General features: G+C 48.8%; 1 protein-coding gene across 8 annotated transcripts in view; it reads left to right on the top strand.

The window, feature by feature from the left end:
* Positions 1 to 10,962, top strand: part of LOC118359085 (ras-specific guanine nucleotide-releasing factor RalGPS2-like) — a 153,390-nt gene extending 142,428 nt beyond the window's left edge. For all 8 annotated transcript variants that reach the window (XM_052480379.1, XM_052480381.1, XM_052480377.1 and 5 more), the window contains 4 exons: positions 3,906 to 3,998; positions 5,258 to 5,363; positions 7,122 to 7,213; positions 7,287 to 10,962. In XM_052480379.1, the coding sequence (XP_052336339.1) occupies positions 3,906 to 3,998; positions 5,258 to 5,363; positions 7,122 to 7,213; positions 7,287 to 7,316 (321 nt within the window). In that variant the 3' untranslated portion in view covers positions 7,317 to 10,962. The remainder of the gene's footprint in view (positions 1 to 3,905; positions 3,999 to 5,257; positions 5,364 to 7,121; positions 7,214 to 7,286) is intronic.
* The last annotated feature ends 3,604 nt before the right edge of the window (positions 10,963 to 14,566 follow it).

The raw sequence follows: 14,566 nt of genomic DNA, 5'->3' as shown, positions 1-14,566 counted from the left end.
CTCACTCGCTCGCTCTCTGTCTCTTTCGCTCGCTCTCTGCTCTCTCTGTCTCTTTCGCTCGCTCACTCGCTCGCTCTCTGTCTCTCGCTTTCGCTCTCTGTCTCGCTCGCTCGCTCTCTGTCTCTTTCGCTTCAGCTCGCTCTCTTTCGCTCGCTCGCTCGCTCTCTGTCTCTTTCGCTCGCTCACTCGCTCGCTCTCTGTCTCTTTCGCTCGCTCACTCGCTCGCTCTCTGTCTCTTTCGCTCGCTCGCTCGCTCGCTCGCTCGCTCTCTGTCTCTTTCGCTCACTTTCGCTCTCTGTCTGTTTCGCTCGCTCGCTCGCTCTCTGTCTCTTTCGCTGGCTCGCTCGCTCGCTCTCTGTCTCTTTCTCTGCTGTCTCTTTTCGCTCGCTCTCTGTCTCTTTTCGCTCGCTCTCTGTCTCTCTCTGTCTCTTTCGCTCGCTCGCTCTCTGTCTCTTTCGGCTCTCTCTCGCTCGCTCGCTCTCTGTCTCTTTCGCTCGCTCGCTCGCTCTCTGTCTCTTTCGCTCGCTCGCTCGCTCTCTCTTTCGCTCGCTCGCTCGCTCTCTCTTTCGCTCGCTCGCTCGCTCTCTGTCTCTCTTTCGCTCGCTCGCTCTCTGTCTCTTTCGCTCGCTCGCTCGCTCTCTGTCTCTTTCGCTCGCTCGCTCTCTGTCTCTTTCGCTCGCTCGCTCGCTCGCTCTCTGTCTCTTTCGCTCGCTCGCTCTCTGTCTCTTTCGCTCGCTCGCTCGCTCTCTGTCTCTTTCGCTCGCTCGCTCGCTCTCTGTCTCTTTCGCTCGCTCGCTCTCTGTCTCTTTCGCTCGCTCGCTCGCTCTCTGTCTCTTTCGCTCGCTCGCTCTCTGTCTCTTTCGCTCGCTCGCTCGCTCTCTCTCTGTCTCTTTCGCTCGCTCGCTCTCTCTCTTTCGCTCGCTCTCTCTGTCTCTTTCGCTCGCTCGCTCTCTGTCTCTTTCGCTCGCTCGCTCTCTGTCTCTTTCGCTTCGCTCTCTGTCTCTTTCGCTCGCTCTCTCGCTCTGCTCTCTGTCTCTTTCGCTCGCTCGCTCTCTGTCTCTTTCGCTCGCTCGCTCTCTGTTTCTCGCTCGCTCGCTCTCTGTTTCTTTCGCTCCTGGCTCTCTGTTTCTTTCGCTCGCTCTCTCTGTCTCTTTTTCGCTCGCTCGCTCTCTGTCTCTTTCTTTCGCTCGCTCGCTCTGTCTCTTTCGCTCGCTCGCTCTCTCGCTCGCTCGCTCGCTCTCTGTCTCTTTCTCTTTCGCTCTCTGTCTCTCTTTGCTCTCTGTCTCAGCTCGCTCGCTCTCTGTCTCTTTCGCTCTGTCTCTTTCGCTCGCTCGCTCGCTCTCTGTCTCTTTGCTCGCTCGCTCTCTGTCTCGCTCTGTCTCTTTCGCTCGCTCGCTCGCTCTCTGTCTCTTTCGCTCGCTCGCTCGCTCGCTCGCTCTCTGTCTCTTTCGCTCGCTCGCTCTCTGTCTCTTTCGCTCGCTCGCTCGCTCTCTCTGTCTCTTAGCTCTCGCTCGCTCTCTCTCTGTCTCTTTCGCTCGCTCGCTCGCTCTCTGTCTCTTTCGCTCGCTCGCTCGTCTCTCTTTCGCTCTCACTCGCTCGCTCTCTGTCTCTTTCGCTCGCTCACTCGCTCGCTCTCTGTCTCTTTCGGCTCGCTCACTCGCTCGCTCTCTGTCTCTCGCTCGCTCGCTCTCTGTCTCGCTCGCTCGCTCGCTCTCTGTCTCTTTCCTTCGCTCGCTCTCTTTCGCTCGCTCACTCTCGCTCTCTGTCTCTTTCGCTCGCTCACGCTCGCTCTCTGTCTCTTTCGCTCGCTCGCTCGCTCGCTCTCTGTCTCTTTCGCTCGCTCGCTCGCTCGCTCACTCGCTCTCTGTCTCTTTCGCTCGCTCGCTCGCTCTCTGTCTGTTTCGCTCGCTCGCTCGCTCGCTCTCTGTCTCTTTCGCTGGCTCGCTCGCTCGCTCTCTGTCTCTTTCGCTGGCTCGCTCGCTCGCTCTCTGTCTCTTTCGCTCGCTCGCTCTCTGTCTCTTTGCTCGCTCTCTGTCTCTTTCGCTCGCTCGCTCGCTCTCTGTCTCTCTGCTCTCTTTCGCTCGCTCTCTCGCTCGCTCGCTCTCTGTCTCTTTCGCTCGCTTCTCGCTCTCTCTCTGTCTCTTTCGCTCGCTCTCTCGCTCTCTCTCTGTCTCTTTCGCTCGCTCTCTCGCTCTCTCTCTGTCTCTTTCGCTCGCTCGCTCGCTCACTCGCTCTCTGTCTCTTTCGCTCGCTCGCTCGCTCTCTGTCTGTTTCGCTCGCTCGCTCTCTGTCTCTTTCGCTCGCTCTCTCGCTCTCTCTCTGTCTCTTTCGCTCGCTCGCTCGCTCGCTCTCTGTCTCTTTCGCTCGCTCGCTCGCTCTCTGTCTCTTTCGCTCGCTCTCTGTCTCTTTCGCTCGCTCGCTCTCTGTCTCTTTCGCTCGCTCGCTCGCTCTGTCTCTTTCTCGCTCTCTGTCTCTTTCGCTCTCTCGCTCGCTCGCTCTCTGTCTCTTTCGCTCGCTCTCGCTCGCTCGCTCTCTGTCTCTTTCGCTCGCTCGCTCGTCTCTTTATTTCGCTCTGTCTCTTTCGCTCGCTCTCTGTCTCTTTCGCTCTCTCGCTCTCTGTCTCTTTCGCTCGCTCGCTCTCTGTCTCTTTTTCGCTCGCTCGCTCTCTGTCTCTTTCGCTCTCGCTCGCTCGCTCTCTGTCTCTTTCGCTCGCTCGCTCGCTCGCTCTCTGTCTCTGTCTCTTTCGCTCGCTCGCTCGCTCGCTCGCTCTCTGTCTCTTTCGCTCGCTCGCTCTCTGTCTCTTTCGCTCGCTCGCTCGCTCTGTCTCTTCTCTCTGCTCGCTCGCTCGCTCTCTCTCTCGTCTGTCTCTTTCGCTCGCTCTCTGTCTCTTTCGCTCGCTCGCTCGCTCTCTGCTCGCTCTCTGTCTCTTTCGCTCGCTCGCTCTCTGTCTCTTTCGCTCGCTCACTGCTCTCTGTCTCTTTCGCTCGCTCGCTCTCTGTCTCGCTCTCTGTCTCTTTCGCTCGCTCGCTCTCTGTCTCTTTCGCTCGCTCGCTCGCTCTCTCTCTTTCGCTCGCTCGCTCTGCTCTCTCTTTCGCTCGCTCTCTCGCTCTCTCTTTCGCTCGCTCGCTCTCTGTCTCTTTCGCTCGCTCGCTCTCTCGCTCTCTGTCTCTTTCGCTCGCTCGCTCGCTCTCTGTCTCTTTCGCTCGCTCGCTCGCTCTCTGTCTCTTTCGCTCGCTCGCTCGCTCGCTCTCTGTCTCTTTCGCTCGCTCGCTCTGTCTCTTTCGCTCGCTCGCTCTGTCTCTTTCGCTCGCTCGCTCTCTGTCTCTTTCGCTCTCTCGCTCGCTCGCTCGCTCTCTGTCTCTTTCGCTCGCTCGCTCGCTCGCTCTCTCTCTCTGTCTCTTTCGCTCGCTCGCTCGCTCGCTCTCTGTCTCTTTCGCTCGCTCGCTCGCTCGCTCTCTGTCTCTTTCGCTCGCTCGCTCGCTGTCTCTTTCGCTCGCTCGCTCTCTGTCTCTTTCGCTCGCTCGCTCTCTGTCTCTTTCGCTCGCTCGCTCTCTGTCTGTCTTGCTCTCCATATTTATTTATTTTTACTTGTTTCTCTTCTGAAACAAACAAGCGCAAACAGACTTAAAGCCACAGCCAAAATAATGCACAGATATTTAACCACTTTATACCGGTCTATGTCGTTGGCCTAAACCTTATGTCTGTTTCCAGTGATCGCCTACTGTTAGAAGCATATAACCAATGTGTCGTATGATTGTGTACTGTAATTTGCGGTCAATGCTGCCCTGAAACTAGTTGTTGGGACAAGGTGCATCAATAAAGTTGTATCAATAAAGTTGTATTGAATTAATAGACTGGAGTAATTGACTACTATGTGACCTCTAAACCCTGACCCCTGGGTGTAGGTGGCGTCTTGGACCAAGTTCTGGGTGGCTCTGTGTGGAACTCAGCTCTACTACTACCATGCCAAGTCCCTGAAGGCCACAGAGAGAAAGCACGTAAGTCTCTCACTCCTTCACACCCAACCTTCTCAACACTCTCACTACACATCTCCCTCTCACCATCATCCCTTTCCCCTCCCTAATTCCTTCTCTCGCCCTCCCTCATCATCCCTCCCTCATCATCCCTCCCTCATCATCCCTCCCTCTTGCCCTCCCTCTCGCCCTCCCTCTCGCTCATCATCTCGCCCTCATCATCTCGCCCTCATCATCTCGCCCTCCCTCCCTCATCTCTCCCGCCCTCCCTCCCTCATCTCTCCCGCCCTCCCTCCCTCATCTCTCTCCCGCCCTCCCCGTCTCTCTCGCTCTTCCTCCCTCCCCCCGGCTCTCGCTCCTCCCTCCCCGGCTCTCGCTCCTCCCTCCCCCGGCTCTCGCTGCTCCCTCCCCCGGCTCTCGCTCCTCCCTCCCCCGGCTCCTCCCGCCCCTCCCTCCCCGGCTCTCGCTGCTCCCTCCCCCGGCTCTCGCTGCTCCCTCCCCCGGCTCTCGCTGCTCCCTCCCCCGGCTCTCGCTGCTCCCTCCCCCGGCTCTCGCTCCTCCCTCCCCCGGCTCTCGCTCCTCCCTCCCCCGGCTCTCGCTCCTCCCTCCCCCGGCTCTCGCTCCTCTCTCCCCCGGCTCTCGCTCCTCTCTCCCCCGGCTCTCGCTCCTCTCTCCCCGGCTCTCGCTCCTCCCTCCCCCGGCTCTCTCTCCTCCCTCCCCCGGCTCTCTCTCCTCCCTCCCCCGGCTCACACAAGTTTGTAGAGTCACAAGCTTGATGTGGTCATTACGTAGTAGGAATATGGGACAAAATACTAAACCTTTTGACTACTTTAATACACTACGTGAATTTGTCCAATTTACTTATGACTTGTTCAAATGAGGGGGAGTAGATATATGGAGTGCTTTCATATCCATACGTTAAAACGTATGTATGAAAATGCCATCAAATAAAAGGTACATTTGCTTCATATGAACCATTTGATATCAAATGTCATTTTGCCTTCACTCCAAATACGAAGGGGTATGTGCCATTTTAGCAGACGCTTTTATCCAAAGCAACTTAGTCGTGTGTGTGTGTGTGTATACAATTTTTAGGTATGGTTGGTCCTGGGAATCAAACCCATTATTATGACGTTGCAAGAGCCATGCTGTACCAACTGAGCTACAGTTGGTAGCTGTCTTGTATACAAGCATACTTTCTGAAATCTGACGATATGAATCCAAAATCATTTCTAAATGTGTCCCCCTCCCACCTCTCTCGCTTTCTCTCCATCTCCCTTCAGTTCAAGTCGTCTAGCAGTAAGAGTGTGTGTGTTGTGGGGTTAATGGCCATCATGTCAGACGACCCTGAACATCCCGACGTCTTCCTGCTCACAGACTCGGAACGCGGTGAGACTACCTGTCAATCAATCAATCAATCACCCACAGCCAGGAGTGTTCAGCCAAACTACACTTATCTCATCTCCTCAGATGGTCTGTATGTTCCTAGTTTAAAACGCCAACACACCCCATAACTGTCTCTCACACTCACGTGCAGTATACACCCATATTGTACGCATATGCAAACACACACACACACACACACACACAGTACTCAATTTTAACAAACACAATGGCAAATCTAAGTGCTGGTGGTAGCACTATAGGTTTAGGGGGTGCCAAATATTTGTGCTATTTTCACAACCAGAATTATGGCCGCAATAGCTGGCGGTGGAGCGAGAAGGCTGGGTTTTGGTGAATAAACAAGTTGGTGTGGAGACTTGACTCCTCACTGGCCAAACAGAACGTGCTCCATAGCTAAATACACTCAGTGGCCAGCTTATTAGGTACACCCATCTAGTACCAGGTCGGACCCCCTTTTGCCTCCAGGACAGCCTGAATTGTTAGAGGCATGGAAACGTTTCTCAATTGGCTGCTCAAGTAGGTATTTAATATTTTCCCTGTATCTTACAAATGTTCCATCCCGAGAATCACTTTTCTCCCCGAGTAACCCAGTATTTCCCGCCAAAACCGGAAGTGTCATTCTAAACCATGTAAATATGTCTGGATTTGATTTGATCGGCATAAAAAAAAAAACTTTGAAAAAAAAAAAAACTTTGATCGGCATAAAAATTCAAGCCGGGTGGTACCTGAGTCTGATCAACCATACATTAAATACATTTTATGATCCCAAATTAAAAATATTGGCGAGCAAATGTGATTTAATTTGGACGTTTTCCACATTTTGTTACGTTACAGCCTTATTCTAAAATGGATGAAATGTTTTTCCCCTCATCAATCTACACACAATACCCCATAATGACAAAGCAAAAACAGGTTTTTAGAAATGTTAGCAAATTTATGAAAATACAAAAATGTAAATATCACATTTACATACAGTACCAGTCAAAAGTTTGGACACACCTACTCATTCAAGGGTTTTTCTTAATTTTTACAATGAAATAACACGTGGAATCATGTCGTAATCAAAAAAGTGTTGAGGGAATGCCAAGAGTGTGCAAAGCTGTTATCAAGGCAAAGGGTGGCTACTTTGAAGAATCTCAAATATAAAATATATTGATTTGCTTAACACTTTTTTTTGGTTACTACATGATTCCACGTATTATTTCATAGAGAGCAACCCTTGAATGAGTAGGTGTCCAAACTTTTGACTGGTACTATAAATAAAAAAAGGGGAATGTTTGACTTCTACTGCTTGTAATATTTGAATAAAACATTGCTGATAAGGCTCCTGTGTGCATCTCTGTGTGAGACTCCTCTGGCAAATCAATGCCGTAACTAATTACGCTGCCACTAAGACCAGCTTTTGGTCGGTATTAAATATCCCTACACACAGATGGACACACACACACACAGGTTCCTGTCTGTCTGACCCAGCAGTAACCCTGTCTGCTTTGTGGACTGCAAGCCTGTCATCTGACATCTCTGTATTATCTCTCTCTATACACACACACACACACACACACACACACACACACACACACTGTCTCTGTTCTCATATGTTCTGCATTGCGGCAGCTTCCTGCTGTACACAGATGGGGATGGGAGAGTCAAGTAGTGTAACTGTACACGACTGGACTTACTGGGCTGAATCCCAGTTTTCTGCTACAGGGACATCTTGTGATGGTGTGTCTCTGTGTTTCCTAGGTAACACCTATAAATACCAGGCAGGGAACAAAATGAATGCCCTTCTGTGGTTCAAACACCTCAGTGCTGCCTGCCAGAGCAACAGACAACAGGTAACACACACACACACTCGCACACACATACCCACACCAACCTGCTCTCATGCCTTTTTCTCTCTCTCTCCAGGTCCCAGCCAATCTGATGTCCTTTGAATGAGTGCTGCTGTAGAGGACTGAGCGGTAGAGCTAAAATAGACGAAGAGGGCTAGTGACTCAGCACCAGGAGCTTTCACTGCCATGACCCCAAAACTATAACCCCAGCCCCACTGGAGCCCCACCTGCCACCACTGCCTTAACCTAAGGAGCCGTGTGTGTGTGTTGAAGCAGTGGTTATTATGGTGGCATAGACTACTGAATGAAGACCTAAACCACTTCTCTCTTGTTCTCTCGCTCTGTTGTTTTTGCCTGTGGAACTATGGGATGTCTCTCCTCTTTCTTGGATGCTTCTTAAGGAAGGATGGGTGGACATGATTTATCCTTGTTTTCCCTCACTCCCTCTCTTCTTGACATACTGTGCTCTGGTGGAAGATGGACTCTGCCCTTTCTAGGGCTGGACTCACACACACAATACTGGACTAACCCAATGGAATGGGATTTCAAACACACTCCTTTATCACACTTTGGTTCACAAACTCCCTCACACACAAGACTCCAATGGTCTCTTCACACTTGAGTTGGGCTCACAAAACGGACACTTTTTACACACATTCACTCCCCCCTTCTGAGAGTGTGTGATTGGCCTGTGTGATTGCAGCATTGTGAACATTAAGGGCTTTGATTCTCAAATCTATTCCAGCAGAAACCACTCCCACACACACACACACACGTCCTGAATGTATCCTACTGTTTTATATTCCAGAGGGGGGGGCACACTATATATATATATGGTAAGTCTCATCACGGGAATGATAAACCCAGACTCTAAGCTTTCCTCTTCCACCTTTATGGACCCAGTTATATCGCTCTTATAAACAGGCTTTATATGTTGTTCTTTCTGGACCACTGTCTGCTCTGTCAACATGTTAAAGCTTGAGATTCACCAGAACACACGCGTGTACACACAATAACACTAAAGACTTGAAAGCTGTGAAAACGTGAACGATGAAATGTTAACCGCAGAAAAATAATTTATCTCCCACTTCCTTTTTTTGTTATTGCTTGAACATAAGAGGGAGCTACAGATTCTGACCTGATCTGCTTTACACATCTGAGTGTTTTTTACACACACACACACACACACACACACAGCTATCGGGAGCCATTCAGAATCCATTTGAATTATTATTTTGTTGGTTAGTGTTTTCTGTTACCTTGGTGTTGTTGTGTTGGACGTATCAGCAGTATTATCCTGTAGATGACTTGTCTAGCTTATTTGAATTGTCTGTTACATTTCATTTCTGGCCTCTTCCCTTTGTTTTGAACATGTTGTACCTTTACTTGTTTTCAATTTGATTTGTGTAGTGTTTTTGTTTTCTCACCTATGAGTTTGTCACATAGGGCTACGGTACAGATCTACTGCTCTATTGCCTAGTTCCATGTCATCCTCTTGACCCATCGCCTGGTCACTACTCATGGCATCTTCAATTAAAGCTATAGATAGGTGTAAGCAAGTTGTTGATGACTCCACCTAACCTTCCAATTGGCTGAGAGAAGCTTCCTCCAAATTGCTTACACCTATCCAGTCCTTTCAGATCTGTGAACAGTTAAGGAGTACGAGCTAGAGGGAGGGGCTAACAATTTGAAGTAGACCCAGCCAGAGTGTGTATGGTTTGGGACATTGGTTTGGGACTCAACCCTGAGTGTGTGCCAATATACCAAACACACATTTTTATTCCGATTTGTGAGAAAGTGTTAGTTAGAACAAATGAAATGAATACGTTGTTGGGAAATGATGGTGTGGTCACGTTCTCATACTACTCTCAGAAAGGACTTACCACTAGTAAAGCGTAATCTTGCATCCTCTCCTGACTGTTTCCGTCTCAACCTGACAGTCAGGTTTATCCTGACTTGTAACAATGGTTTACATCTCCCATCTGTCCATATATTTTGCATGTCTATTGTTTACATAGAAGTCCAGCAAGTTAGCATCACATTCCATACACCTCAAACTGACACTATGTACTCTAGCAGCAAGAGACTCCAACTCCCATGGGCCAGTGCGGCAACAGTTGTCTTATGTCCTGTAGAGGCTAAGCTAATGGGAGAAGGTAGAACTTATCCATAACCATTGATACAAGGTCATATATTTATTCACCCCTAATGGTTAAGATTGGGGTTGGTGTAATCTGATCTGAGATCTGTTGTTTAGGGCAACTTCTACATATTCCATTTCACACTCATTTCCGATGTGCTCTGCTCCTCAGCTCCCAGCAGTTATACCACACACAGCTACAACTCCATTAATAGCAAGACTATGTCATACACAGACTAGAGGATGAGGAAGCCAGAGAAAGAAAGGAATGGGAGGGGTAGCGTTAGTGATACAAAAGAACAAGAGAGGAAGGTAGTACAACAGTATGAGTGTGTAAAAATTATTTTTGTTTACCTGCTAGAAAGCATTAGACGGACAGAGCCTCGTGGCTGCCGTTTCTTCACTGTTGAGCAGTGGGTAAATCTGTATAGAATGCGGTATAGCATATTCTGTGTGGAGTGCGATTGAACAAGGAAGGATATAGTAGAAATAGAGGGGTGAATGGAACTCTGATGCAAAAGGAGCTGTACAGAGAAGCCGGCAGACTGACGCTCCCCACAGAAGACCAGCAGAGGAGAAAGTAGTCTTTCTCTCTGTTCTCCTTTTTTCCCTCTCACAGACCTCTCCTTCACATCTCTCTCTCTCTTGGACATAGAGGGCTTCAATGCAGACTGAAGAGAGCGGCAGATTAAATGGCAGACAGGAATGCTCCCGTGTAGTGTCACAGTGCTGACGTGAGGGATGTGGATGCCTATAAGGAAAGGGTTAGGAGTGAGTTTTTACAATCTGTTATGGTGGGCTTTTTGTTTGATATTTCTCAATGTCAAAAATGGTTTCCACAGTTTGTGTCCATGTACAAATACACAACCAGCTGTGTATTATCTACTGTGAAGAGTAAAGTTTTTTGGGATTTGTCTGCAGTGTTCATTTTTTTTTTCTCCTGAGAAATTCTTTAACAGTTCAGCTGAGATGACTGGGTGGTGTGTGGTTAACATGAGAGGGGGGTGTAGTGGTGTTTTTGTGTGCTCTAGGGATGGAGAATTTGCCCGCAGCTCAAGGTTCAACTTAATTCCCTTTAAATCCAAACTTTAACCATTAGGGGAAAATGTCAAACTGACCTGATCAGTTTCTAGAAGATACATCTATGTGCTCTATATGGCTCAGTTTGAGAGTGACGTTTATGATGTGTTGACGACGTCACTTAGCTTTGTCCATGTCCCATGACCTGTGGGGTGTGTCCATGTGCTATCCCTCTACCTCCTGTACTCTGACCCCTAGTGAGGACCCACCCATGTTACGTGACCCGGGTTTGAACTATGACCTCTGAATTGAGTGACGTGACCTGAGTCTCAGCCAGATAACCAATAAACACACTGCCCTTTTTATACTCTGCCCCTCAGTTTACTTTCATTTATATAAACATGGTTTCAGCTAAATGTGGTGTATGTGTGCCGGACCAGGAGTGTCTACCACAACCTGTTAAATGTCCTGGACAGGGCATGTGGTTAGGAGAAATGTGTATGTGTGTGCTTAAACTAGTGTTAATACACTTTAGGTATGGATTGATGTGTAATCTTTCCTACTGAAATAAAAACCTACTTGAATTGTTGAACTTGTGTAATGGTTTTTCAATTGACTGTCTCCTTCAAATAAACCCAACAATTTAACTCAAATTGAACTCCCATTCTCTGACTTACCTTGTAAACCGAGTTAGTCACTTCATGCTTTTTAGAGGGAAATGAGTGGCGACAGTGTTTCTATTCAACCCTGGGCAATCTTTGTGTTGTGTAGGACACTGGAAATCCCAGACAGAGGCTGCATCTCAGTCAACACGGATCTGAAAACACAAGACTAGTGAAAGCAATATGGCAAACTGGGGAAATGGTTTTCACCTGTCCAGTTCTTCTTTCACTTAGACTATTGGGATGCAGCTTTTGCCTGGAGAGGCTAATGTAGACTATTGACAAGAAGCAGAGGAGGGCATTTTAGATTGGCATGCAGCTGTGAATTCCACAGTGTTGACCTACTGAGAGCAGATGTGTGCAGCTGGACTGGGAGGGGGCTGCTTGGGTGTGTTGGTGCTCAGCAGGAACTGTGACCCTAGACGCCTCCTTACACTTGGTCAGAGCGGGCTATGAAGAAATGCTTTGTGCCGTATGCTGGCATTGATTGGGCCATCGATGTCTTTGCTGTATTCCGTGTGTGTTTGGGAAAAGCAGTGGTTAAGTAATCCTAGCGGAGCTTGACTAGCTGTAGTGATGGTACTCTATACACAAACCCACACCAGGAGACCTCTTGGGATGCAGTTTTATACACACACAATATCCATATGCTGTAATAGTTAACCCACCACACACAGCATTTACTGTAAATCTAGGATGGGGCTGGAGACGAAGGCAGACATTTACGTGTCCCCAACCTATTGTTTTTTTGATAAGTTAAACAACGCAAATAAACAATTTTGTAGATAATGTTGCCGCTACCTTCTCTTATGACCGAAAAAAAAAATTACTCACCACAGACTAGCAGAATCCTTTAACTTTCACGACTGACGAGCCCGACGCGAAGGATATACTGCTTTCTCGGGAACAGGCCCAGATCCCCACGATTTGCGTGAAGAGGCAGAGGTTAAGGGACCAAAGGGCAGGCTGCCTTCTGAGAATTTGCAAGCGAAAGAATAAACCCCAACTTCCCTCCATTCTGCCAGCAAACATGCAATATTTGGACAATAAAATTGATGAGCTACGCGGAATATTAAACTACTAACGGGATATTAAAAACTAACATCTTAGGCTTCACGGAGTCGTGGCTGAACGACGACACTATCAACAAACAGCTGGCTGGTTGCACGCTATACCGGCAGGATAGAACAGCTAAGGAAGTCTCAAGGTTTTGCTCGCCTGAGGTAGAGTATCTCATGATAAACTGTAGACCACACTATATACCTAGAGAGTTTCTGTACTTTTCGTAGCTGTTTACATACCACCAGTTAGGCTGGCACCAAGAAAGCATTGAATGGGCTGTATTCCGCCATAAGCAAACAAGAAAACACTCACCCAGAGGCGGCGCTCCTAGTAGCCGGGGACTTTAATGCAGGGAAACTTAAATCCGTTTTTACCAAATTTCTATCAGCATGTTAAATGTGCAACGAGGAAAAAGAATTCTGTGTGTGTGTGGAGTATAGGTGGTCCAGACGCATACAAAGCTCACCCTCCATTTTGCAAATCTGACCATTATTATATCATCCTGATTCCTGCTACAAGCTAAAATGAAAGCAGGAAGCACCAGGGCCTAGCTCAATAGAAAAGTGGTCAGATGAAGCAGATGCTAAGCTACAGGACTGTTTTACTAGCACAGACTGGAATATGTTCCGGGATTCCTCCGATGGCATTGAGGGGTACACCACATCAGTCATTGTCTTCAACAAGTGCATCGATGACGTCGTCTCCACAGTGACCATACATACATACCCCAACCAGAAGCCATGGATTACAGGCAGCATCCACACTGAGCTAAAGGATAGAAGTGCCTCTTTCAAGGAGTGGGACTCTAACCAGGAGCTTATAAGAAATCCCGCTATGCCCTCCGACGAACCATCAAACAGGCAAAGCATCAATACAGGACTAAGATCGAATCGTACTATGCCAGCTCTGACGTCGAATGTGGCAGGGCTTGCAAACCATTACAGACTACGAAGGGAAGCACTGCCCAGTGACACGAGCCTACCAGACGAGCTAAACTACTTCTATGCTCGCTTCGAGGCAAATGACACAAACATGCATGAAAGCACCAGCTGTTCCGGAAAACTGATAACGTTCTCCGCAGCCGATGTGAGTAAGACCTTTTAAACAGGTCATCATTCACAAGGCCGCAGGGCCAGACGGATTACAGGCAAGTGTCTTCACTGACATTTTCAACCTCTCCCTGTCCGAGTCTGTAATACCAACATGTTTTAAGAAGACCACCATAGTCCCTGTGCCCAAGAACACAAAGGTAACCTGCCTAAATGACTACCCACCCGTAGCACTCACATCTGTAGCCATGAAGTGCTTTGAAAGGCTGGTGATGGCTCACATCAACACCATTATCCCAGAAACCCTAAACCAATTTGCATACCGCCCCAACAGATCCACTCTTGCACTCCAAACTGCCCTTTCCCACCTGGACAAAAGGAACACCTATGTGAGAATGCTATTCATTGACTACAGCTCAGCGTTCAACACCATAGTGCCCTCAAAGCTCATCAAGAAGCTGAGGACCCTGGGACTAAATACCTCCCTCTGCAACTGGATCCTGGACTTCCTGACGTGCCGCCCCCAGGTGGTATGGGTAGGTAACAACACATCCGCCATGCTGATCCTCAACACAGGGGCCAGGCACTGCCAGGCACAACTCCAACACCATCATTAAATTTGCAGATGACAACAGTGGTAGGCCAGATCACCGACAACGATGAGACAGCCTATAGGGAGGAGTTCAGAGACCTGGCCTTGTGGTGCTAGGTCAACAACTTCTCCCTCATCGTGATCAAGATAAAGGATATTATTGTGGACTACAGGAAAAAGAGGACCGAGCACACACCCATTCTCATCGATGGGGCTGCAGTGGAGCAGGTTGAGGGCTTCAAGTTCCTTGGTGTCCACATCACCAACAAACTAAAATGATCCAAGCACACGAAGACCGTCAAAGAGGACACGACAAACCCTAGTCCCCCTCAGGAAACTGAAAAGATTTGGCATGGGTCCTCAGATCCTCAAAAGGTTCTACAGCTGCACCATCGAGAGCATCCTGACTGGTTGCATCACTGCCTGGTATGGCAACTGCTCGGCCTCCGACCGCAAGGCACTACAGAGGGTCGTGCGAACAGCCCAGTACATCACTGGGGCCAAGCTTCCTGCCATCAGGACCTCTATACCAGTGTCAGAGGAATTACCTAAAAATTGTCAGACTCCAGCCACCCTAGTCATAGACTGTTTTCTCTGCTACCGCACTGCAAGTGATGCCGGAGAGCCAAGTCTCGTAAGTATGCATTCTGTAAGGTCTTGTTGTATGCGGCGAATGTGACAAATACGATTTTATATCTTTATGCTATAATGGTTCACATTTACAGTAATGCATGGTTTCACACACACCACCATGCACAAACAGACCTCTCTTCAAACCAGGTGTGCAGGATTTAATGAACTGAAACCATATTTACTGGGAGACTCTCCCTG

The sequence above is a fragment of the Oncorhynchus keta genome, chromosome 26 (assembly GCF_023373465.1).
Source record: "Oncorhynchus keta strain PuntledgeMale-10-30-2019 chromosome 26, Oket_V2, whole genome shotgun sequence".
NCBI classification, from domain to species: domain Eukaryota; kingdom Metazoa; phylum Chordata; class Actinopteri; order Salmoniformes; family Salmonidae; genus Oncorhynchus; species Oncorhynchus keta.
The sequence above is the reverse complement of the archived record's forward strand: the minus strand, read 5'-3'. Positions and strand labels throughout refer to the sequence as shown.